This window comes from Etheostoma spectabile, chromosome 16 (genome assembly GCF_008692095.1).
Source record: "Etheostoma spectabile isolate EspeVRDwgs_2016 chromosome 16, UIUC_Espe_1.0, whole genome shotgun sequence".
Classification (NCBI taxonomy): Eukaryota; Metazoa; Chordata; class Actinopteri; order Perciformes; family Percidae; genus Etheostoma; species Etheostoma spectabile.
In genome coordinates, this window is record NC_045748.1 from 9687721 (window position 1) to 9713774 (window position 26054).

The 26054-nt window shown below is 42.9% G+C and overlaps 1 protein-coding gene across 1 annotated transcript in view; it reads right to left on the reverse strand.

Moving 5' to 3' along the window:
* The window catches only part of ttc28 (tetratricopeptide repeat domain 28), a 145557-nt gene that overhangs the window by 14103 nt on the left and 105400 nt on the right, over window positions 1-26054 (reverse strand). The window contains 18 exon segments of the mRNA XM_032539214.1: window positions 52-626; window positions 1110-1289; window positions 1375-1519; window positions 2941-3081; window positions 6606-6783; window positions 9927-10154; window positions 11195-11324; window positions 12290-12332; window positions 12334-12400; window positions 15006-15258; window positions 18343-18423; window positions 18557-18749; window positions 21683-22171; window positions 23312-23472; window positions 23573-23741; window positions 24184-24355; window positions 24465-24618; window positions 24691-24887. Coding sequence (XP_032395105.1) covers window positions 52-626; window positions 1110-1289; window positions 1375-1519; window positions 2941-3081; window positions 6606-6783; window positions 9927-10154; window positions 11195-11324; window positions 12290-12332; window positions 12334-12400; window positions 15006-15258; window positions 18343-18423; window positions 18557-18749; window positions 21683-22171; window positions 23312-23472; window positions 23573-23741; window positions 24184-24355; window positions 24465-24618; window positions 24691-24887 — 3556 coding nt within the window.

Genomic DNA, 26054 nt, shown 5'->3' on the forward strand with positions numbered 1-26054 from the left:
GGGGGAAACACTGGGGCTTTGTATGTCGTTAAATCTGTGTCAAAGTTATACCTCAGAACCACCAGTTTGACGCTCAAGCACAGGTCCAGGATATCCGCAGCAGTAAGGAGGAAGTCATGAAGTGACGGACTGTCACACACACTCTCCACGTCACACACACTCTCCCCGTCCTCGCTGGTTTCTTCCTCTCCTCTGAGTCTCTCTGGGCTGCTGTGACTCTTTGCAAACAAACCCTTGATGTTTCCATTGCGACCTGCGGTCTCGCCGGAGGTCGAACCCCCACACGGTGACTTCTCCCTGGGTCGCCCGCCCGCCCCTTCGCCCCCAGCATGCTCTTGGCTGGGGGCGAGAACCAGCGCGGCGAGCTTCCAGGAGATATGGGTGGCAAAGTGAACGCACTCGGCCTGGCTCAGAGCTGCGAGCACGCGCTCCTTTGTGGCACTGGCTCCAGTCAGGGGGTGACATCCCAGCTGCTCCCCCAGCCACAGAGCTTCATCTTGGGCTGAAGGTAACGGGCCCCACAGCCAGCGGTCCATCACAGAGGGGGGCAGCCGAGGAGCCCCAACCACTGCAGCTACTGAACCTCCATCTGCGCAGAGCAAGGGACCCCCGCGGCGAGGAGGCGGCTGTGGGGCCAAATCAGATCATCAGATATGGGTTTGCATATTTATCGAGATAAAGAGATTTTTCTAAGGTTTAAGGAGCAAAAAAAAACATTACAAATAAAATTAAAATATCACTGTGTCTTAAACACAAAATCTGAATATCATAGGAGAATTTTCACAAACTACAGATGAATTGAATAATCGATCAGTTGCCAACTATTACATTAATTGCCCAAATTAACCAAATTCTTTGATTCCGGTCCTTAAATGTGAATATGTCCTAGTTTCTTCTCTCCTCTGTGACAGTCAACTGAATATCTTTGAGTTGTGGACAAAACAAGACATTTGAGGACGTCATCTTGGGCTTTTGGGAAACACTGATCCACATTTTTCACCATTTTCTGACATTTCATAGACCATGAGAGACAATGAACATTCTTTATTTTGCAGCCCTACAATACAGTGTTTAAGATAAAGTTCTTAAAAAATGTATGATTTGCAGACCTTGATTGGGGCTCCCAGGCTGCTTAAAGAAGGAACCGAAATGAGGCTGAATCTCTCATAAAGGTACTCGTTGGAGGAGCTTCCTTTGAGCAAGGCGAATGGGATCAGGTACAGCTCCCCCTCCAGCACTAACACCAGCTGTCTGTGTCGGCCCACGGGCCCGCTGCTGTGCATCAGGCCCTGGAGACCAGGACAGAAAGACCCAGTTAAAAGAAAGCAGAAAATAGGAAATGCTTCATCGCATATTGAATAAACACATACACACCCCTTCCATTGGTGCTATGAGTAAGTCGTAAAGGGCTCGTAGAGGAGGTTTGCTGATGTTACCCGGCCGGTACGGAGGAGATGACAAGCTGTCCTTCACCGGAGACACTGTGGCGCTGTATAGACTCGTCATGCTCCGACAGCTTCTGTTAAAAAAAACCCACAGACAACAGATATTAAATACACATATTTAGACAGTTTGAAAGCAAAGATATAACTACAGCCATGTTAGCAGCTCTGTCACAGGCACAGTGGTGCTTAGAGGGAAACGTGCTCACAATGACAGTACTAAAGCAGGTTTAATGTTCACCAAGTTCACCATCTTAGCACGCTAACAGTAGCGATTTAGCACTAAGAACTTGGGCTGGAGTCGTCAATGGGTTCCCGAATCGCTTCGATTCCGATTTACAAAGCCCTGACTCGATTACATTTCCTTTTGATTCAATATCAATTAGCTTAGGGAAGTTTCAGTTCCAATTTTGATAGTTTACCCTCATGATGTCCTTGGGTCAAACTGACCCGTTTTCAGTTGATTTCTTTTTATCACAAAAAATGGGCCGTCGAAATAAGTGCTGAAAATGTCAACATTAAAAATTACACATTAAAAAACTTTGGAAAAAACATCAAAAACGTAAAAAAAAAGCACCCAAAACATTAAAAAAGTGACAAAAATGTAGAAAAAAGCGTTAATAATGTTGAAAAAAAGTGACCAAAATGTTTTTTTTCATTGTTTCATGGTCAGGAAGACAACAACCAGCAAGTGTGCACTGGGCTTTGAAACAAATTGAACATATTGCTCAAACATACATGGTGACAAAGTAAATATAAAAATTTCTATTTGGGGATATTATTAATCTGTGTAAGATCACTTAAACAAAGATTTGAGTTTTAAATGGAGAATCGATTATTTTAAACCGAGCCCTACTAAAAACAAAGCAGCCGAGGATTATGGTAACGTCATCAGTTTTGGAGGTATTTAGCCATAAAGAAAGAAAGATAGATAGATAGATAGATAGATAGATAGATAGATAGATAGATAGATAGATAGATAGATAGATAGATATTGATCCCAATAAAATGGGAAATTATAATGTTACAGCAGCCAATCAGTCACACAGAACAGAATATAAATATAAAGGAAACACTAGGATACAAGTTACATACATTCAATATACATGAAATAATAATAGGATAAAATACAAGCGCAAATATTTGAATATATATAAGTATACAAACCAAAGTATTGGACATACTACAACATTTTGATCTGATGATAGCACAAGAGAAAAAGTGAAGTGAGCACCAAAGTTATTACAGTTCATCCTGAGGGGAAGATGAATTTATGAACTAAATTCCATGGCAATCCACCCAATATTACATATGTTGATATTTCACTCAAAACCACATGAACATGAACGTCGGTACATAATTTCCTTGTAATCCATCAAATAGTTGTTAAGATATCTAGACAGCGGTAGTGATGTGACCGACCATCCGACCAACGTTGCCAGGCCACATGCACGGCTAAAAAAAATAAATAAATCAAAGCTATAAGCCAAAGTCGGACCTGTTGAAGAGGTTATTTCTGGACACCATGCGGAGGTATCCCGTGGGGTCGGTGGCTGAAGTCAGTTTGTTGTTCAGCTCCTCAAACTGTTGCTCTAACAGATCTCCGGCTTCACTCTCCGTCTCACTGCTGGAGCCGACTCTGCAGGGTAGACGGTAACACACACAGGTCACACACACAGGTAACACGCACGGGTAACACACACGGGTAACACGCACAGGTAACACACACGGGTAACACACACAGGTAACACACAGGTAACGCACACAGACTGCAGTAATCATGTCACTCAGTATTCAGCAACAAAGGTACTTCTGATTCAGAACATATAGCTTGTTTTCTTCATTGACATATAATATTCTCTTTTAGTTGAGATGACTTATGCTACATGTATTTCTTTAGAAATGCTTGAACATCAAAGTTATTCTGTAACGTTTGTTGAACAGTTATATACTATAGTTTAACAGCAGCACAAAAAGAAAACAGAGTCAGAGAGGCTGGGACCGGATAATTATTGATATTTTTGCTTGAAAAAATGACCGATTATCAAGATATTCCACTATCTGCTGATTAACTAATTGAACAATCCACTAATCTTCTCAGCTCTAATGTAACATCAGTCCAGAGATTGTAAAGCTGTGAACACCATGTTAACGTTGGTCTTAAGTACTCAGATCTTTTACTTAAGTAAAAGTTCTATGGTGCAGAAATACTGGTAAAAGTACTGCATTCAAAACCTTACTCAAGTGAAAGTACCAAAGTATTAGCATTCAAATATACTTATAGGTAACAAAGTAAAAATCATTATATTAATTATGCAGAATGACCCATTTTAGAACATGTATGATGTTACTGGATCATTTATTGATGCATTAAAGTTCATCACTTTACTATTGCAGCTGGTAAAGGTGGAGCAAATTTGAGTGACTTTATATACTGCTGGGTAGATCATAATGTATTACTTGATTAATAATTATATATTTTATCATGTTTGTACTAATAATCTGAATCTGCAAAGAAACAAAAGCTTTAAAATAAACAAAGTGGAGTAAAAAGTACAACATTAACCTCTGAGTCTAAAGTGGCAGAAAATGGAAATGCTCAGGTTAAGTACCTCAGAGTTGTACTTTAGTCTGTACAATACTTGAGTAAATGTACTTAGTTACATCCCACCACTGCACAGCTGGATCTATCTAGAGTTTGCTAACATTAGCCACCGCAAGCTAGTGGTCATGACCACTGGCACTGCTACGACGACCATTTGTAGTCACTGTAGTTACTAGAATTGTTGGGGTTTTGTAAATTATAGAGTGTGGTCTAGACCTACTCTGTCTGTAAGGTGTCTTGAGATAACTTTTGTTATGATTTGATACCATAAATAAAACTGAATTGAAATTGAATTGAATAACAGACCCGGAGTATGTTGAATTAAGCACCGATGTGGTTAACGTGCTTATGATTCAACTTTACATTTGCAAAGAGAAGAATTTGTTATTTCTTAAGAGTTTTCTTTAATTGATAGGATATGAAGACAGGAAAGGAGGGGGACGACACGCAGCAAAGGGCCACGGGCCCATTCGAACCTTGGCCCCCGCCAGGGACTCAGCCTAAATGGGGCGCGAGCAAATAATGTTTAATTCTTCTTTCAAAAGTTACATAAACTCACATTTTAAAGCAAGTTAACGTGCTGGCCGGGACACCTCTTTAAGAGAATGAGGGGAGCCTCTTTACAGAAATGAATCACAGCACTCAGGCTGGACTCATGGCCCTCAGAAGCTGCCATTAGCAAAGGCCATTACTTTTAATGGAATCCTCTGGAGGAACCTTTCACAGTTCAGGGAGATTTGATTTGTGTTAAAATAGCAGTTTCTACATGCTCAAGGGGAGTAAAAACTCCACCGCTGGGCTGGAAAAGCATTTTAACGCTGCATATGTGCAAATACTTCTCACGCTGTGGATGAGTGGGAGTCAGAATAGTCACAGATAAACGGAGGGAGGCTCCACGCTCGCCGCAGCTTTAGCTCACACACACTCTCTCACACACACACACACACAACACACACACACACACACACACACACCACACACACCACCACACACACACAACACCACACACAACACACACTCACTATCTTTGTGGGGCCCCACCATTGACATTATGCATTCCCTAGTCCCTGACCCTAACCTTAACCATCACAACTAAATGCCTAACCTTAAACTCCCCCCCACCCTAACCAGAACCTAATCTAACCCTAATCCTAAAACCAAGTCTTAACCCTTAACAGCCCTTAAAGTCGGGGTCCGCATTTTGGCCCCACAAAGCTGTCCGGACCCCACAAGTATACTGTATTCCCGGTTGCTGAACCCCACAAATGTAGTTAAACAAAAACAAAACACACACACACACCCACACACAACAACACACACACACAACACCACACACACACCACACACACACACACACACACCACACAACACACAAACACACACACACACACACCACCACACACACACACACACACACACACACACACACACACACACACACCACAGTCTTTTATAAAATGCTCTGTTCAATGAATAGCTGCTGGCTACAGTAACCCTGCTGCAGTGGTTTCCACAGAAAGTTGAGACGTAGTTTGTGTGGGGGAACATTTGCTGACACAACACACGGCTGTGATTTACAAAGCAGTGCCAACCAAGCCCTGAAAGTTGCGGGCGGGATAATTGAACGTAAGGAAATATGGCAGCAGCGAGCAGCAGAAAAAGGAAGACGGATGACATGCGGCATGTGGCTCCTCTGTCTTCTCTTGCTCACTTGCCTTCCTTTGTGTTTTAATGAGCGACAACAGCTGCTCTGAGAGGCTGCACACGCTCGCTCTGACGACGCCAACACGCTGATGTCAGCATGTTGGCGTAGTCTCGCATTGCCAGACCTTCCTCCACAGCGCTGTGGATGAGGTGTCAAAGGCTGTGGAGAGGTTGATATAGGGCTGGGCGATATGGAGAAAATCAAATATTGCAATATTTTTTACCAAATACATCGATATCAATACGAAATTGTAGTGTCGACTATTAGGGCTTTCACAAACCTTTTACAGAATGAGATTTTTGATTAATAATCATCAGTAATGTGGATATATTGACTGAGTGGGTAGAGGAAAATAATAGAAAGGTTAAACAGTCTGGTAAGTTCAGAAAGTGACATCACTTTACTGTAATTCAGCCTTTAAAACCAGGTAAAAACACCACTTATGTCATATTAGGTATAAAAAACCTAAGACAATATCATGTCTCATATCACGATATTGATATAATATCGATATATTGCCCAGCTCTAGGTTAATATATATGTAGGCTTGTGTGTGTGATATGTATATGTGTGTTGTCAGGAGCTGCACCTAACTAATTTCCCCTCGTGGGCATAAATGTTGGATGTAAATAAAGTTGCTGAATTGAATTGATATGTCATACTTTTCTCATTTGATTATTATTCCTCATGCATTAATGTGAAAACAGGATTTTAATGTTGGAGTTGGTGGAGCTGGCGCTCATTTTTAACTAATGATTATTTTCATTACGGATTCATCTGCCGATTACTTTCTCCATTAATGACAGATTGAAATCAAATCTTCTTGCAAAGTAAGTGACTGTGAGAAACAAACCTGCTGTAGTGGCTGTCCACTCCGAGAGCCTCTCGAGCGTTGCAGATGTACTGCTCCAGAGACAGAGGGCCTCCACCTGCTCCTCCTCCTCCTCCACCCTGCGGGCTCCCACCACCACCATCCTGGAACTCCTCCAGTCCGGACTCGCCCAGATACACCTCGTTAAACTTCACGATACCTGGCGTAGCATTTCAGGAAGAACATGAGTGAGTTAGTGCCCGCTGCAGTGGTCTCAAGACTACTTTTAAAAGATCTCCGTCTTGTTTCGGTCTCGGAGGAAGAGGACTCTGGATTTTATTTACAAGGATTTCACTAAATGACCTGTGTGTTGTCTGATTAATACGTCATTACTGTGATTGGATGTAAAACGTCCTGCTTCAAACGCAACCAATTCCTTTACTCATTTGCAGTTTTGACAGCTGGGACCACCTAAAAAATGTTATGTGCCAGGGATACTAGCTGGCTTACGTTATTAATCCGCCTCTCTACCAAAACTCTTCAAAATCTCTTCCCCCCTCACTCACAGTGATTTAGCAAATTTCAGCTTTACATATTGGCTAGTTTGGTATTTACTGCATGGTTCAGGGATCTAGTTTCAGTGTTTTGGTCTTTGTCTTGTATCGATCTCAACCCCTCAAAGTCTTGTTCACGTCTCAGTCTCAACCCCTCAAAGTCTTGGTCTTGTCTCTGTTTCAACCCCTCAAAGTCTTGGTCTTGTCTCTGTCTCAAGCCCTCAAGTCTTGGTCACTGTCTCTCTCAACCCCTCAAAGTCTTGTCGTCCGTCTGCTCAACGCCCTCAAAGTCTTTGGTCACGTCTCTGTCTCAACCCCTCAAAGTCTTGGTCTTGTCTCGGTCTCAACCCCTCAAAGTTTTGGACTTGTCTCGTCTCACCCCTCAGTCTTGGTCTTGTCCTCTGTCTCACTCCCTCAAAGTCTTGGTCTTGTCTGGTCTCAACCCCTCAAAGTCTTGGTCTTGCTCTCGTTCTCAACCCCTCAATCTTGTTCACGTCTCCAGTCCATACCCCTCAAAGTCTTGGTCTTGGTCGGTCCAACCCCTCAAAGTTTTGGACTGTCTCGGTCTCAACCCCTCAAGTCTTGTTCATTGTCTCAGGTCTCAACCCCTCCAAGTCTTGTCTTCTTGCTCGTCTCAAGCCCTGAAAGTTTTGGACGTGTCCTCGGTCTCAACCCTCAAAGTCTTGCTCACGTCTCAGTCTCAACCCTCAAAGGTCTTGGTCTTGTCTCCGGTCCTCAACCCCTCAAAGTTTGGACTTGTCTCGGTCTCAACCCCTCAAAGTCTTGTTCACGTCTCAGTCTCCACCCAAGTCTTGGTCTGTCTCTGTCTCAGCCCTCAAAGTCTTGGTCTTGTTCTCTCAAGCCCTGAAAGTTTTGGACTTGTCTCGGTCTCAACCCCTCAAAGTCTTGTTCACGTCTCAGTCTCAACCCCTCAAAGTCTTGGTCTTGTCTTGGTCTCAACCCCTCAAAGTTTTGGACTTGTCTCGGTCTCAACCCCTCAAAGTCTTGGTCTTGTCTCGGTCTCAACCCCTCAAAGTCTTGGTCTTGTCTCGGTCTCAAGCCCTCAAAGTCTTGGTCTTGTCTCGGTCTCGATACACTTGTCTTGTTGATGACTTGGTTTAGGTGGTCATGACTACGACACTGGCAAACTTTGTACATTAGGGCTGCAACTAACAATTATTTTCATTGTCGATTAATCTGTCAATCATCTTCTTTAATTTATCCATTAGTTGTCTGTTCGATAAAAAGTCAGTAAATGGTAACAAATGTGGATCAGTGTTTCTCAAAGCCCAAGATGACATCCTCAAATGTCTTGTTTTGTCTACAACTCAAACAAATTCAGTTTACTGTCACAGAGGAGAGAAGAAACTAGAAGATATTCACATTTAACAAGCTGGAATGAGTGAATTCATTCAGAGAACATAAAAAATGACTCAAACCACTAAATCCATTATGAAAATAGTTGGCGGTTCATTTTAATAGTACAATACAACTAATACAGCTAATGGATTAATCATTGCAGCTCTAGTGCATACGTGTCCATTTGTCGGTATGTGTGTGTGTAAAGGCTGTACTTAATGGTAGGCTCTGTGAGGCCGGGTTTGGGGTTTGTTACTGCAAAACAATTAGAAAAACTGGGACAAGGTCTACTTTAAAGCTGGTCCTGCAGCGCTGTGAAACAGTCTGCAATTCAAAATTGCTCCAAACTCAGTATGCAGGGCATGTTTTGGGAAATATCTAAATTATTAACAAGGCTAAAAGTCTAAAGCCCTCTGTAGTGTGGGGATCCTAGAAGCTGCAGTGTTTGTTGCAAACCTAAAATGCAAAAGTGATCGAGCTACAAATATCAAGTTCCCTTGAGGGAGGCCTGAGAGGAAAAGGCCATGTGGACATTAAGGTCAAAAAGTGAAAATCCAAAGGCTTTTTCCCCTTTGGTGCACAAATGTCCTCAAATGTCATGACTGTAACATCATGAGATACGTGCACACATGGTTGACATTTCGGACTGAGGGTAGCGCAAGAGAGAAAAGATCATGGGGCGTCCTAAATAAAAAGGGTTCATCCACTGAGGAGTGAGCTCAGTTAATGTCACAGAAATAAACCCATTAGATTTGTTTGGGGCATTTTAGGTGTTTATCTGTGACAGGACAGCTTAGACATGAAGGGGGTAAGAGAGGGGGAACGACAAGGAGCGAAGGGCCCCAGGTCGGACCCAAACCCACGTTGGAACATTTTCTCCAAATTTGAGTTTTAGATTCAAATTTGTTTATTAGGATAAAACCCTTGAGATGTATCCTCTCGTGGGGGGGGGGTTTGCCCTGATGGTGGCGCTGTAGGAAAAGTCATGAAATAAGATTTACTACAGGTTAGTTTTTTTACCAGGTGAACAGAGCATTTCCTCCAAGACTGTGGTGTGTGTGTGTGTGTGTGTGTGTGTGTATTTTGTGTGGTCTGTGGATGTGTGCGTATGTGTGTGTGTTGTGTGTATTTTTGAGTGGTTATGTGTGTGTGGTCTGGTGTGTGGGTTTGTGTTTGTGTGTGTGGTGTAATTTTTGAGTGTGTCGTGTGTGTGCGTATGTCGGGTGTGAAGCTGTGTTCCCGTTGTGGAGAGGTAACATCTGGGTGTGTTCGTGAGTGATCTATGAGTGTGTGTGGTGTGTCGTGTGGTGCTGTGCTGTCTATGAGTTGTGTGTCTGTCTGTCGTCTGTCTGTCTGTATGTCTGGTCTGTGTGTGTGTGTGTGGTGTGTGTTGTGTGTGTGTGTGTGTGTGTGTGTGTGTGTGTGTGTGTGTGTGTGTGTGTGTGTGTACCTGTCCCTGGAGATATGAGCCAGCTGTACAGAAAGCCTCCAGCCAGAGAGTAGTAGAGCACCATGGCCCTCTGGCCGTTGACGGTCTCCAGGATGTGCTCCACGGTAACCGGGACGTACGGGTCGGCGCTCGCTGCGTGCTGACTCCCTTTCTGCCGTTCCACCAGGAGATCGGCGAAGGCCCGCGTTCGCCCTCGCTCCGCTATGGCCAGCGCCTCATCGTGCCGGCCTGCGACGCACGGTAACACACAAGATGTCAAATTAGCATTACAGAGTCTCTGCAGGTTTCACATAGTCACATTTAAGACTGTTTAAGACCATTATGAATGAAATTTAAGACCTTTATTACAACATCAACTAATCCCTAAATTCATTTTTTTCCTGAAAATACTGACTTTTCTGGAAAATCCGTTATTCTTATCCAATAACATGTTATTTTAACGATCTAAGCTGCGTACAAGGCATGTCCAAATCCACTTTTGCTACTTTGACGGTAGAAAAAAGGGTCTGTGCCCCAGGTTAAAAAGGGTTGTACTTAGTGTCCTCATTAATCAGAGGTGTGTTTTAGGCGTAACATGCAATCAACCAATCAGAGGTCATCTCCCATTCCCTTTAAAAGCCAGACGCATTTGGACCTTGGCGCATTGATATTATGATGGCGGATTTCCACCATAATATTTTTATGTGTAATCTTCTCTGTGTGTGTGCTGCTGCACATCCCTTTCTGTGTGAGTGTGTGTGTGTGTGTGTGTGTGTGTGTGTAACAAGAATAGTGTGTGCGCGCTGTGCACGAGCCTAGGCACATTTTTACTAATGCGCTGTTAAAATAACAATGAAATGCTGTGTTATTGACTTCAGACCAGGTTTTTGTTGGTCAATGGCGCATGATCACATGCCGCTGCCTCAAGATAGCAACACGCCCAGAATGCACCTGAACACACCTCGGGATCAAAAATGGGATCAAAAATAAGATTAATAAGATTTATTTAAGGCCTAGACCATAATACTTCAACAAATTTAAGACTTTTAAGGCCTAAAAATTTGTTGTACTTTAAATGTTAGACTTTTTAAGACGCCACAGAAATCCTACAATTGTGATAATTTGTGCATCACTAACACAGGCACAGAGAGAGAGAGAGAGAGAGAGAGAGAGAGAGAGAGAGAGAGAGAGAGAGAGAGAGAGAGAGAGAGAGAGTGTGTGTGTGAACATGAGAAAGTTATGGTGAGAAAACTGATTCACATATCAGGAGGAGTGGACAGTTAGGTCACCTAGGCTCACGAGGACCCTCTGGAGAGCCTGGTACGAGCTGGTTTGCAGGTCAAACAGAGAGAGCTTGTTATCCGTACTGTGCTGCGTCTCGTGACGAATCGTCTCGAACAACACGGACGCTCTGTACAACTGTAACACCGAAGACACAAACACACATCATACAGGTTACTGAAGAATTACATGTTCACATCACATGAGTGCGCATGTGCAAAACACGTTATTTTAAAGCAGAAGGAGAAAGGATTTCAATATTTCTGAGGATAGAGCGTGCGGTTACATTACTAAGCACTGGGGGGCACTACAGATACACAACAATCTGAAGAATGAGGACGTTCTGCTTCTCTTCTTTTCTCACTATCAGCCTGGGAACTGAGCTACAGCTGGAAGGTTACACACAAACACACACGGTGCCAAAACTAGTACTGGTGTTGGCTTGGAAAGCATGGTACGATGTGTACTGTATGCACTTGATGTGAGAACTTGTAGAACAAAAATCTGAACCTGCATGATAACATTTTCTCGTAGTTTCATCTTCCACATTCAGATTTTTTTCCTACACGCGCTCACGTGTTTTGTTTTCTTTCTTTCTTTCTTTCTTTCTGTGACTTCACATTAAGCAAGGGCAGCAACTAACAACTATTTGCACTGTGGGTCAGTGTTTCCAAAAGCCCCCGATCCCGTCCTCAAGGGTCTCGTTTTGTCATCAACTCAAAGGTATTCAGCTTGCTGTCACAGAGGAGAGAAGAAACTACAAGATATTCACATTTAAAAAATGAATGAGGAATTTAATAGACAACTAATATTGTGGCTCTACTATAGGTGCAGCTACACACACACACAAAAATGTGCAAATTGACGTGAAAACTACCGTTAAGAAAACAAAATGACCAAAAAGCGATAAAACTACAGCGACACATTTTCTTGAGGAAGGACGTCTTAACCCACGCCCAAATATGCGCACTTAAGTCTTCTACAAAGCTAGGAAAAACACTGCGAGCGTGTACACACACACACACACACACACACACACACACACACACACACACACAACACATCCCCCACACACCCACACACACCACACACAACACACACACACACTGGTGTTGGGCCTCGTCCAGGTTTCCCCCGGCCCACAGACAGGCCGAGGCGATGGCGTATTCTTAGCTTCATCTTTCTCCGACCTAACTGCTCCGCCAGCCGCAGACCTGAATAGGAAGGAGGAGACAGAGAGAGACAGATAGAAACAGACAGAGACGGAGAGAGACAGAGGGAGACAGAGAGAGACGGATGGAGACAAGAGAGACAGAGAGAGACGGAGGGAGACAGAGAGAACGGAGGAGAGGACGAGAGAGAGAGAGAGACGGAGGGAAGAGGAGGACAGAGAGAGAGGTGAGAGGAGACAGAGAGAGAGAGACAGAGAGAGGACAGAGAGAGACGGAGAGAGACAAAGAGAGACAAGAGGCATAGACAGAGAGAGGACAGAGAGAGACAGAGGAGACGAGGAGAGAGACAGAGGAGACAGTGAGAAACGGAGAGAGAGGACAGAGAGAGACAGAGAGAGAAACGAGGGAGACAGAGAGAGAAAGAACAGAAGACGGAGAGAGAAAGGACAGAGACGGAGGAGGAAGAGGGAGACGGAGATAGCGGAGAGACGGAGAGAGACAGAGAGAGACGGAGAGAGACAGAGAGAGACAGAGAGAGACGGAGGGAGACAGAGAGAGACAGAAAGAGACGGAGAGAGACAGACAGAGACGGAGAGAGACAGAGGGAGACGGAGATAGACAGAGGGAGACGGAGAGAGACGGAGAGAGAAACAGAGAGAGACGGAGAGAGACAGAGAGAGACAGAGAGAGACAGAGAGAGACGGAGAGAGACAAGAGAGACAGAGAGAGACAGAGGAGACGGAGAGAGATGGAGAGAGACAGAGGAGACAGTGAGAAACGGAGAGAGACAGAGAGAGACGGAGAGAGACAGAGAGACAGAGAGAGACGGAGAGAGACAGAGAGAGACAGAGAGAGACAGAGGGAGACAGAAGAAGAGAGACAGAGAGACAGAGGAGAGATGGAGCAGAGACAGAGGAGGACGTGAGAAAACGGAGAGAGAAGAGAGAGACGAGAGAGAAGAGAGGCGAGAGACAGAGAGAGACCGAGAGAGACAGAGAGACAGAGAGAGACAGAAAGAGACGGTGTGAAGAGCTGATCACATGTTAACTTTTACCGGCTCATCTGAAAACCTGCCAGTCATGACTTCTGTTGCAGCATGGAAGCGAACTAGTGCTGAGCCCAGGGCGCTCACATTAGCCAATCTTTCTCTCTTTGTTCCCCTTTTGTCTTCCTGTCTTTTCATCCCCGCTGCCTCGAACTCAAAGATCTCATGTTCCCTCTGCTCTTCAGTTTGTCTCAGATATGTTTCATCTCCCCTGCTGGGCAGATGCACACAGTCGTGTCGGGTTGTAATTAGTTCTCATTAGGCTCTCAAATTGAGCAGAATCTCATCAAACATCAAGTTTTGGTGTCTCTGCCTGTCTCTTTCTGTCTGTGAAGTTCTGGATCTGTGTTTCCTTCCATCGGCTTGGGGAGGTTAATTGGACGCATGGATGTTTTCTCCAGCGCTGTCCTTGCTTCAACTCTGCTTGTTGAATTAATGATCAATTAAAATCCAAAGGATCTGTGAGTTTAGTGACAAGCCGTGACCGTGTCCTCACAGACCTGATAAAGCCTGAAGGAGTTCATAAATAGACCCAAACATCCGCTACATTTTTTTTCTCCACTTTTCCCCAGCTTTAGTCTGTAATTGAAAACAAGTTCTAGTCTACAGGAAGACAACACAAGGGTTAAGTGGACCGGTATATTAACCCAGATCACAATTTCTTTCCCAATTCTTTTCTATTATAGTCTATGAGTTGCATTCAGACCACGTACTGTATGTCAGTGTAGTAGTTCACTTCTGCTGCTACTAATTATTCATTATTACTGTTCACCATTACAACTCCTTAATTATGTAAATACTGTAAAAAAAAAAAAAATCCTTTAACTATGTAAATACCATAAACGCCGCTGGGTACCCCCTCTCTTCAGTCTCTCTCTATCTCTATCAGCCCTGCCCTGATTGGTCCAAACAGCTCTGGTTCGAGCAGAATTACTCCACAACGGATCAAGTCCAGACCGAACTTCCCGTCCGGCTAAGTTTGGCTGTCATCCAGGCTAATAGTTTGGGTCACTTCATGGGCTTCTAGATTTTTGTCACACACTGATCCAGCAGATTGACGGTTATTTTGAGTGTTAAACGAAATGATACCTGATGATGTTTTTTTAACTTTAAATGTATCTGTTGCTTATTTAGCCACAACATTTTATAGAGAGAAATACTAAACACAAGTGGAGAGAAAGAGAGAGAAGATGCTTTCTCTTTTCCTCTCTTCGTTCTCTTTCCTTGCCACTGTTGCACCAAATAATTTATAATGTTTTGTTTATTGTTCCCAGAGTTACAATTTACACTCTGTTTGTTAGTAATCACTACACACAGGCCTGAAATACACACACACACACACACACACACACATGCTCAGGACCTATTCATGCACAAATGGAGAGATGTCAGAGTGAGTGGGCTGCCAGTGCTGGACCAGGGGGGGCGCTGGCATCTCTCCAGCTACTGATCCACACTTTGTACTTTGGTCCATAAGGGGACTTGAACCAGCAACCCTACAGTTCCCAACCCAACTCCCTACGGACTAAGCTACTGTTACCCCCAAAAACATGCTCATGTGGGAACTGTTGAATTGAATCTGGTCAGGATCTAGTTTCTCACCTTCCTGCAGGTACATCACAGCCTGGGCGTAGTTTTGCAGTGCGTGGTGTGTCCTTCCCAGGCTTCCGTAGGCGAGAGTTTTTGCTATCAGGTCGTTGGTCTGTGCCGCCACGCTCAGGTGCTGCTCCTGGAAGACCACGGCCCGCTCGTACTTCCCCAGAGCTTCGTAGGTCAGTCCCAGGTTTCCGTAGGCTCGGCCCTGGCTCCTCACGCACCCCGTCTGCTCGGCTATATCCAAAGCCCTCTGGTGCCACTGTAGCAAGGCAGCCCCGTTACTTAAAGGGCTAGTTCGGCATTTTCAGAAATATGCTTTTTTGAGTTCTTGCAGAGAGTTAGATGAGAAGATTGATACCACTCATGTCGCTTAATATGAAACTATAGCCAGGAATCTGTTATCTTAAGATTGGAAACAGGGGGAAACAGCTAGCTTGGGTGTGTCTGAAGTTAGTCTCGCATTGCCAGACCTTCATCCACAGCGCTGCGGAAGAGGATCTGTCTAGTCTGGGATGGGAGAAAAACATGCTCTGATTCATTGGTATTTCTTTAGAGCAATCGCAATCGACATGTGCGGTGTTGGACTGAGCCACGGCGCCTCTGCAAGATAGCCTTGCGAAGGAACTTGTTTTGGTGGAACGTGTGTACATTCAAAAGTAGTTTTAGTTGTGCAACAGAAAACTCAGATTGGACAGATAGTCTAGCTAGCTGTCTGGATTTACCCTGCAGAGATCTGAGGACCAGGTAACCATAGTCCTCAGAAATCGATCGGAATTTAAAATTGCAACACAAAGAAAGCAGAAGGTAACGGACCTTGGGGCGAAAGAGCGTGATCCAGCAGTATTTCCGGCAGCACTGGAGCAATCCCGGAAGTGGAACGTCGTAGATATAGACTAGTTTAAAGTTAACAAAATCCACCAATCAGCGGGACCTGTACAAATGGGGTCATGTTACGGGGAATTTGGGACACTAAACGGCACGTAAACCATTGCAGATGTCACTCAACTGTAAGTTGAGTGAAGATGTGAGCTGCGCACTTTGCGACAAGTAGCCTACAAGATGCTAACTAGAGACTTCTGTAATGTCAACACAGTAAAAATGGATCTACTCAACGAAGTTGTTCTCTGCTGGCTACAAGTTAGCACCAAACACAACAACGGCTGTCAGTTGAATGGCGTTTTGAGCTTATGTTAGCAATCACACAACCATAGATAGCTACAACGTTTCTGAACTGACTGCTAGCTTAGCTACAAGCTAGCAGTCAAACACAGCAAAGGCTGTCGGTTGAATGGCACTTTGAGCTAATGTTAGCAATCACACAATCATAGATAGCTAAAAAAATTCCGAAATGATTCCCATCTTCTGTTATTGTTTGTAATGAGAAAAGTTTATTATTTCATGGATTTTACAAATTTCAGTATGCCATGTTATACCGTAAACCATTTAAATCTGAGCATGCACAACTCAAATCTGCACTTGACTCACATCGGGGAGTGGTAGCAGAGAAAAATAATTTTGCTTGTTATTGTTGATTAAGGTTTTAGATTATGGGAGTTGACCCACAAAAGCCTAGCTTATATGGTCGGAACAATGGTATGTCGGAGCAGAGGGTTTATTTTTTCAAAACAAAGGGATGTTGGACTAGCGGACTGTAGGACCAAAGGGAATTTTTTTGCATCATTGAGAGGTCAGAACAATGGAGCGTCAGAGAAATGACATGGCACCCCAACCAGCACTTCTAAAGCTCACTGCTAACATTTTAGCTATTGTTCGTTTAATCTGTACAAAAACCGAAGTGTAACCAACTTGTTGTTTAACGTGAGGTTATATGCTGGACTACTTCTCAAGTGGGACAGGGCCAAGCTAGCAGTTTCCACCAGCTTCAAGTCTTTAACCCCCTATTGCATTGTTGCCATATGGCAACAATTCTTTTTTCTTAGTGTTTCACAATAAACCATGTAAAATGCATTGTTTTTTGTTAATTGTGTAAATAGGTCTTTTATTTTGAAGTTGTACTCATTTGATGCTTCACATACCCATAGATCCTGTCCCCCCCCCCTTTTCCGGACATGTGCCACACTAAAGATCAAGCTCCAGTCAGCCAAAATGTGTTGTTTTTCTCAATTTTAGAAGCATTTCTTTGAAAAATAAAAATTCAACTGTTTCTGGAATAAGTAAACTTTAATTTTTCACCATTTAAACCGTTAAAATTTTGTATTTTTTCTGTAAAAGGCTAAAATTATTTGTTGCCATATGGCAACATTATGCAAATATTGACGTGAAAGTGGACTTTTTGCCTAATTGGCTCAATTGAATTACTATAACTTTAGGCTACTCTACACACTATGTTTGCAGTTATTTATAATTTTTGAAAGAAAAACATGAAATGTATTTATATTATGTTATTCCAGCCATTTTGTAATTAATATATATCTAATTATTAATTCCACACTAATGTAAATGAATTGCTCAACAATAAATGAGTTATTCCAAAGGAAATCATGTTGGCGCATCAAATTACCTGTTGGTCCACTGACATTTATAGTCATATACCCTTCAGTCTAATAGAGAGTTCCTAAAGGAGATTATGAATCAGAAAAATTTTTTCAGTGGCCATATGTTCAGTAATTGTAAGTTTAGTCAGTGTTTTTGTACTTATTTTGCCCCTAATCAAGTACATTGTATCCGTGTGTCTTCTTTCGGTGTGTAGACAGACTTATTACGTGTATATTAATAATTACAAAAACTACAATTAAAACTAAACTAATTTGACTGTACACCATTGGGCTATACATGTTGATACATATAAGTTGAATTTGTTTAGTATTATTTCAATAAAAGCATGTTTTTAAAGAAATATTGGATTTTTTGGCACTTTCCACGAATGCGCAGTGTTGCCATATGGCAACAAATTACCAACTACCCCCCCTTCAATTTACTTTTAAATTTTTTTCTACATTACATTATTAAGCATCCTGGAGTAATAAAACACATCAAGACATTTTTACCATGTTTAGAAAATAATTCATGCAATAGAGGGTTAAGCTAAGCTAAGCTAATCAGCTGCTGGCTGTAGCTTCATATTAAGTGTACACATAATGTCCTTATATCTCATCGAGAATAGTAAAAACTTTATATAGCACTTTTAGTGTAGTGATTTGAAAGACAAAGCCACTCATTAGCCTTATACTGAGTGGTCAATATGACAACAGAGAGCCAATCAGTGAAGCCAAACAATAGCAAGACAACATTTGGGTAAATGGTGTATTTCACAAAATGTCAAACTCCACTCTACTTTAATTGACAGCTAGGAAATACTGATGTATTAGGATTTAGCACAAACCTGTAGTGCTGTCTCGTTGTCTGCCATCAGCTGATAAACGCCTCCAAGTGCATCACTTGCCTCTGCTTCCAGGGATTTATCCTGACAGGTAAAGCAGGATTTACTACAATTTACTTTTCATTCAAAAAAAACACAATTTGTCTTATTCAGCAGGGCAAGAAGAGAGAGAAATGTGCAGCTGAAACCCAAAAACCCTTTCCAGGTAAATCCTTACCCCCGCTGTGCGTGCAATGTTGAGCTGGTGTTCCAGGCAGGACAGGGACTGCTCGTAGTTGCCCAGTTGGCTGTGTAAAGTGCCCAGTTCCCAATAAGCCTGAGCCTTGCCCCCTCCTTCTCCACCCAGCTCATGGGCCACCACCAGCCGCTTCTCAAAGCACACCAACGCTTGCTGGAGACTACCCAAAGATCTGAAGAGACAGGGGGGAGGAGGGAGGGTGGGTGCGTGGCGGGGGACACACACACAAAGGAAGTGATCATCTATGTCCTCACGTTTGATTTGTTCTCGCAAACACTAAAAGCAGAGGTGGAGGAATGTTTTCGCAAAAGCCCTGAATCTTTGAGGGTTTTAAAATATCTCCAGCTTTGTGTCATTTCCCCTCCGTCTCTCTGTTCCCTGATTTACATCATTAAATGGTAACATTCATTTTTGACTCTTGTGTTGTCTTCTCGTCGGCCATGCAACTTGTTGTTCTCTTTGTCAAAATTTGAAAATTAACCCTCTTTAAAAGCTTTTTTTCTGCAATTTTTTCAACTTATTACTGTTAATTTAACCCTTTATTTGGGAATTCATGGTTAATAAACCTCATTTATATGAAATTATAGCCTACCTAATTTTTTTTTTAATTAAAAAAAGCTGATACTGGGCGACTGGGTAGCTAACCTGGTGGACCACACACCCATATATAGAGGTTTACTCCTTGACGCAGTGGCCGCTGGTTTGACTCCGCCTTGCTTTTATTTTTATTTTAAAAGCAAGATTTATTTTAAGTACTGGGATTGAGCGGAAAATCACAGACTGTCAAAGTTTAGTCAAGATTCTGTTTTTATATACTATATATTTTCTATAAAATTTAATAAAACAATATTCAATGAAAGTATTGAACTGATCATTAATTACACTTGTGATTAGCCTTGTATGGAACCTTTCATGTTATTTTTGGGCAATTTGCTTGAAAGAAACCCAAATGTTGATGTTAAAAGTTTCAAAACGGGTCAAATTTGTCCTGAGGACAACATGAGGGTTAAGGTGGAGTCCCCCTCCACATTGGTTGTGTTCTGGTTTCAGGATGATGGAGACAGTTGGAGAACAATCAGATGCAAAAACAAGATGTAGGCTCTACGGGAGGATTATTTCCCTTGGCAAGTAATATGTTTTTCCCAATTGATGCACAGATTTTTAGGCATTTTATTATCAAATGGCTTGATGGCTGTCGGGAATGGAGCCCATAGACCGTAGACCAACGTCTAGCCCCACTCCTAACTAAAAGTACCTGTAGTTTAAAAAAAACATTCTTTGTAAATTATAGAGTGGTCTAAACCTACTCTTGTTGTAAAGTGTCTCGAGATAACTCTTATTATTTGTTATGATTTGATTGTATGAACAAAAGTAAATTGAGTTAAAATTGATACTACTGGTACTGGGTTTTTCCATTTTTACAGGACTCCTTTTTTTCCAGAGAGACCCATTTTAAGAAAGCAAAAAAATAAAGCAAAAGGGTTAATAATTTAGATTTTGAGCTGTAAAATAAAGAGTTCAGTTGCTCTGAGAGAGAGAAGGGTAAAACAAAGGAACATCTACGAAGGCTGTGTTCACTGAGATAAGTCAGTGACTCTTTTTTCTCATCTCATTCACACTCCGGAGAGCAGAAACAGTCTACAACAGATGGATGAAGGAAACCCATCATTAAGCCTTGTTTTTCCTTTGTCGCTGAACATTACTTGTATGGTTTCATGTGAGGGAGTCATGCGGGGATATAGACTCTCTCCCATCACCCCTGCTGCGTGTTACTGTTGTTGAATTATGATTGTTTTAATCATAATCATGATTCAAAATGTTTGTGCTTGAGGCAAGGAAAGCTGATTCCAGATTCTCGCCCTGTAGTGGGAAGGCATATCCAAACTAATGGGAGAGCACAGAACATAAATATATGCATTGCATAAATATTAACACCAATGTAAACAAATAATCTGGAGCTCTGAAATTGTGCAGAGACAGCATAAAGACACCTTTGATAGACTAACTGCTACAAATGTGCATGTCTTTGCTTGCTCTATTCTAGCCTGCAATGGAGTATATAATTCAGTTTTCAAGTTCAGCATTCATTAAAAAAATATAGAATATATGCAAATGACGTGCTACAGCCTACTCCACCACCAGATAGAGTGGGTGCAGAGGAGACTTAAGAACACAAATGAAATAGAAAATACACGTATTTGCCGAGCTAGACAAGAAGATGGACAACACTTTTACACCTGTGTGGTTAAAATGAAGACACAGCATAAAGACTGGAAACAGCTGTGCTATAGTATGTCTCATTTCTTTCATTCGCACAGAAGACCCTGTAAACTGGATATAATGAGTGTGTGTTATGTGGGATTGTGTGCATGACTACTTTATAAAAACAAATTTTGTTCAGAAAAGGTGTTAGTTAGTGAGCTTTAGAGGTGCTTGTAGGCTGCACGTGAGGCCAGTCAGTCAACACTTGGCAGCAGCTACCGTTAGCTTACTGTTAGCTAGTAGCTGGCTTTAATATGACAGTTAAACATTGTAACGTATGACTGTATTTAACTGGAAAGGATTCCAACACCGGGACATACAACAGTCTGCAGCTAAAGACACAGAGAAGACTAGCTGCACTTTGAGACACCATGGACACTGCCACTGTTGTGGGAGAAACTCCAACAGGACTTAATGGTGGATTAAAGTGCACCTCCTAAGCTAATGGTGCATTCAAAGTTATTGTAAAATACCCTTCCTAAAATCTATTCTTATTTTGTTCCTGTTTAACAGCAATTTACTGATGAAAAAAGTTAATGTTATTAAATTTTAAATCATTTATTTAAAAGGTGCTCTAAGTGACGTTACTTCTTGTTGACGTTCATAGTATTTTCAAAGAAGACAAGACTATTAACTAATTAAGACTGTTTGTAAAGTCTTTTTAAAATTGTTCTAGCACCAAATTCAAAATATACCCAAACAATACCCAATGCTAGCTGTTTCCAGTCTTTATGCTAAGCTATGCTAACCTGCTGCTGTCTGCTGCTTAATACCTACCATACAAACATGACAGTGGTTTAGAGCTCCTCATCTAACTAAGTGTGTAACCTTTGCTTTGCTGACCTGTGTGCATTGCCGAGTCCTCTGTAGGCTTTCTCCTGGTCCTGGACATGGTTGAGACTCTGAGCCACCGTCAGGTACTTCTCGTAGTACTGAATAGCCTCTTCGTAGTCTCCCAGAGCGTCATAGCAGTCTGCCAGGTTCCCATAGGCCCGGCCACGGTCCAGCATGCTCTCAGTCCCGCTCAGCTGCTGCAGCATGGCCAGCTGCTGCTCAAAGTAGCCAATAGCTTCCTCAAACACCCCCATGTTCAATTTGGTGATGCCCATGTTCCCGTGGACCTGGGCCTCCAGACGGGCATCCCTGAGTCCCTGCGCCAGGCCCAGCTGGGCCTCATAACACTGGAAGGTTGTAGCATAGTCTCCCAGGGCCATGTGGACCGCTGCTAGGTGGCCAAGGGCGCGGCACTCCCCCTGCTGATCCCCTAGATCCTTCCGGACGGTCAGTTCCTGGCTATGGAAGGACAGGGCTGTCTCCAGCTGGCGGAGCAGCCTCAAAGAGAGAAAGGAAGAGAGGTAAGAGAAGAAGAAAGAGCACGCAGTTCATCAAAATATCTATCAATTTACCTGTGAACTAGTCTGGATCAGCCAAAGTATATTAAAATACAAAGTACATTCTGTATGCTTTGTTCCTCACCTTCTGCTCCCTGTGTGTTGCTGTTCTCAAAATCTGTTTGCTTTGCGAAACAACAACAAACTTGCAGCTAGCAAGCTACACGTTGAAAATAGCAATTTTTTAAGATGGTTTGTGCCTTAAGGCAGACCTGCTTCGTGTGTTGAGCTCGGTATTGCCACTCTTCACTTCCTGAATCGATTTGATGTTGACTCACAAGATCCAAATTCGATTACATTTACTATTCGATCCAATGTTGATTTGGAACATTTCAGTTGCAAAAGTTTGCTTGGATATGAAAGAGATTCTACAATTGTACAAGGTTCCCCTTTAACCTGGTGCATTATTAAAAGTGTCAAAGTTAACATTAAGAACTGACCCCTTGATTAAAACATGAATACACAATAAAGTGCAGCTCTACAGACTCTACAGTCAGTGACTATTGAGTGACATTTCATTCAGATGTCTTGAAGTTAGAGGTCAGGGACCCTTTTGAAAAGGGCCATGCCAGTTTCTCCCTTGCCAAAATGTAGCCTAACTTTGGAGCGTTATTTAGTGACCTTCCCGACAAGCTATGGGCTATGGACAAGCACCAGTACTTGGTACAATTACTCAGTGGGTAGTGCTAGTTCAAAAAAGTACGTTAGCCATCGCAAAAAAACTTCATGGGAGCCGCAGCGGCCATTTACATTGCATGATATCTCCTGAACAAAACATCCAACTGCATAAAGGATGATGTCTACCCCTATGTTTTGATGGTCAATGATTACAATAATACCACACACTTTGGCCATTTTGGATTCCCCCATAACCTAATTATGTATTTTCCATCATATCTCTTGAACCGTGCAAGATAAATCACAAGAGGCGATGTTTACCCCTATTTACCCTAAACTATTTAGCAGAGCCGCCGATGCGGCAAAAGACCCAGGGTGTTTTTTCCTCCTATCCCAGAACGTGTCTGTGGTGCCAGACCTTCCTCCGCAGCGCTGTGGAGACAGGTCGGGCAATCAAGACTACCTGTGAACTGATCCAAGTGCCGAGTAGGCGTCCGCCTCCATCTTCTGATCGTTGACCCTCTGAGCCAGACCTAACTGCTGCTGGTAGAACCTCAGTGCTCCGGGAAGATCACCCCGGCACACGCACACATCCCCCAGGTTCCCAAAGGCCCTGAAAACCGCCTGCTGACAAACACAGCAAATGATTAACAACCACTTCCTGTGTGAAGAGGAACAACTATTTATGTTTTTATGGTTAGAGAACACAGCAGCAGTAGGTGACCTGTGTGTTATCCAAAGCTTGCGCCAGAGAGAGCAGGTATCTCTGACATTCCTCGGCTTTCTTGTACTCCCCCAGTGCTTTGTGGGCCAGCCCGAGGTTACAGTAGGCTTTTGCCTGAGCTAATTTGTCTTGGAGGTCCTTCGCCAAGGCAAGGTCCTGCTCGTAATACCTAGGAAATGGATGAAAAATGACATAAAAGCACAAACCTGGAAAAGCATGAACTAAACATTTCTTTAACAGAAGATGCAACACATACTAATGCAAATTTATGTGCACGTACATTTTTTGACATACAGTACACTAAATTATGCATCATGACAATAAGACTTTGTAATTTAACTAAGTAATTTTAAGGTCTGAAAAATCCTTGTTCCTTATTCCATTGACACTACAGTACATGTTCTGTGTGTTTCAGCTTTTCTTTAACAACAACAATCTGATGCTAAGTCTGAGGGAGAGCACCAACCAATCCAAATATTTGAGATACCTAGTCCCAAAATCTGTCCTCTTGACACATTTATTATCTTTAGAAATCTCCAAAGGCTAAACAGTTGTTTTTTACCAAGGATGACAATTTGTGTTTGTTTGGTGAGATGAGTTTAGACACTGACCTGACCGAGTCTCTGTACTGTCCCAGGCAGTAGTGAGCGTAGCCCAGGTTGTGGCAAACCTTCCCCTCTCCCTCCAGGTCCTGCAGGCCCGGGGCCAGAGCCAGGTGCTGCTGGTAGTACGGCAAAGCCTGAGCGTATTCACCTCTCCAGCTGTGGAAGTTGCCCAAGTTTGCTGCAAAAGAAGAAACCCGTTTTTGAATCAATCCCAGATTCACGCTCTTCTGTCCTCAAAGCACTTCTCTCTCTCTCTCTCTCTCTCTCTCTCTCTTTGTCTAGCTTGCCTAGTGCTCGTGCTTCACTTTGAGTGTCCCGGAGTTCTCGTGCGATGGCGAGATGGTGAAGGTAGTGCTGCAGAGCTCGGTCGTGCGCGCCCAGCGCCTGATAGGCTACAGCCAGGTTACCATGGGTGGAGGCCTGGGACGGACGGTCATTCACCTGAAACACAAACGAGATGTCAAAGTTCTGTTTCCCACGCGAGCGTCTACACGTTGCTTGCGGGTTATTCACCTCCAGTGAGATCTGCAGTTCTTGTCGATGGTACCGGACAGCTTGGTCGTAGATGCCGAGTGCGTGATAGGCGTTGCCCATGTTGCCATAGGCCCTTCCCTGGGCAGCGTAATCACTCAGCTCCTGGGCGAAAGACAGGTGGGCTTTGTGGAGCTTTAGAGCTGCCTCGTACTCCCCCTTCATCTGGTGGATGATGCCTGAGATGGACGCAAGAACAGGGAAGATCCAACTTGTCTTTCATACGTAACAACAAAGAAATGGAGATGTTGTAAAGTAACATCGAAATGTTTTAATTTGGGGGGGTCTGAGAATATACAGAGATCTGAGTTGAAATGGGATCTGATAGATTAACAGAGGGGTTTTAAAGTCTTTCGAGACAAGTCTCAAGTCTGTCAGCAGAGCAATCGTTGGATCTATTAAGTCATTTAAGACCTAAGTCCAAGTCAAGTGAAAAGTCCGTCTGCACAGCAGTTTATTGGTAATTTGAAACAAGTCTAAGTGAAGTTTTAAGCCTGTCAGCAAATCGTAAGATTTCAGACTAGTCAAGTCTCAATAATTGAGACATGTTAAGTCTAAAGTCCATCGGCAGCAACAATTTTGGTCGCGCCAAGTCTCAAGGCATTTGAGACACAACCAAGTGTTTAGTCTAAAGTCTGTCAGCAAAGATTTTAAACCCCAGTGAGGCAAGTCAAATCAAGTCTCAAGTTGATTAAAGCAAATCCAAGTCTGTAGAGCAGTTTTAAAGTATTTTGGGGCAAGTCCTAGTCAAGTAATTTGAAAAAATGCAAGTGTAAAGTCGGTCAGCAGAGCAGTTTAGTGACCTTAAAGATTGAGATTCTACCTGGTCAGTTCTCAGTATCGAGAATAACTTAAATATTCAATGGGAACAAGTACAAGTCCTCATTTCTGTTACCTAAGTCTTACTTGTTTCCAACTCTCAAGTCTGCAGCTGCGCTGATGAGTTCATCCAAAATGTATGAGAGTAGTAGTAAGCATCAAACAGAGCTTGCTGCACTGCGTGTAGTGGAAACTTGTGAACATGAGGAATTCCCCAAATGATGCACCGAGATATAAATACCCAACAATCAAAGAAAACATGTGTATGTGCATGTGGATATTTGCACACGTGTTTCTCAGAACCCTGAAGAAGATACGATGCAGAGCGGTGAATAATTAAAAAGCTACAGGTGGAAAATTCAACAAATCTAATATCTGCAGCAATGGATCTTAAATTTGTAGAGATCCAGGAGAGCTGTGTCTCTGCCCGGGGAAATGAAACTGGAAAACCTTCCCTCCCAGTAGAATCACCAACTTGTTGTGTGATGATTTACAGAGTTAAGGAGGAAGCTTGGGACACAAGAGAG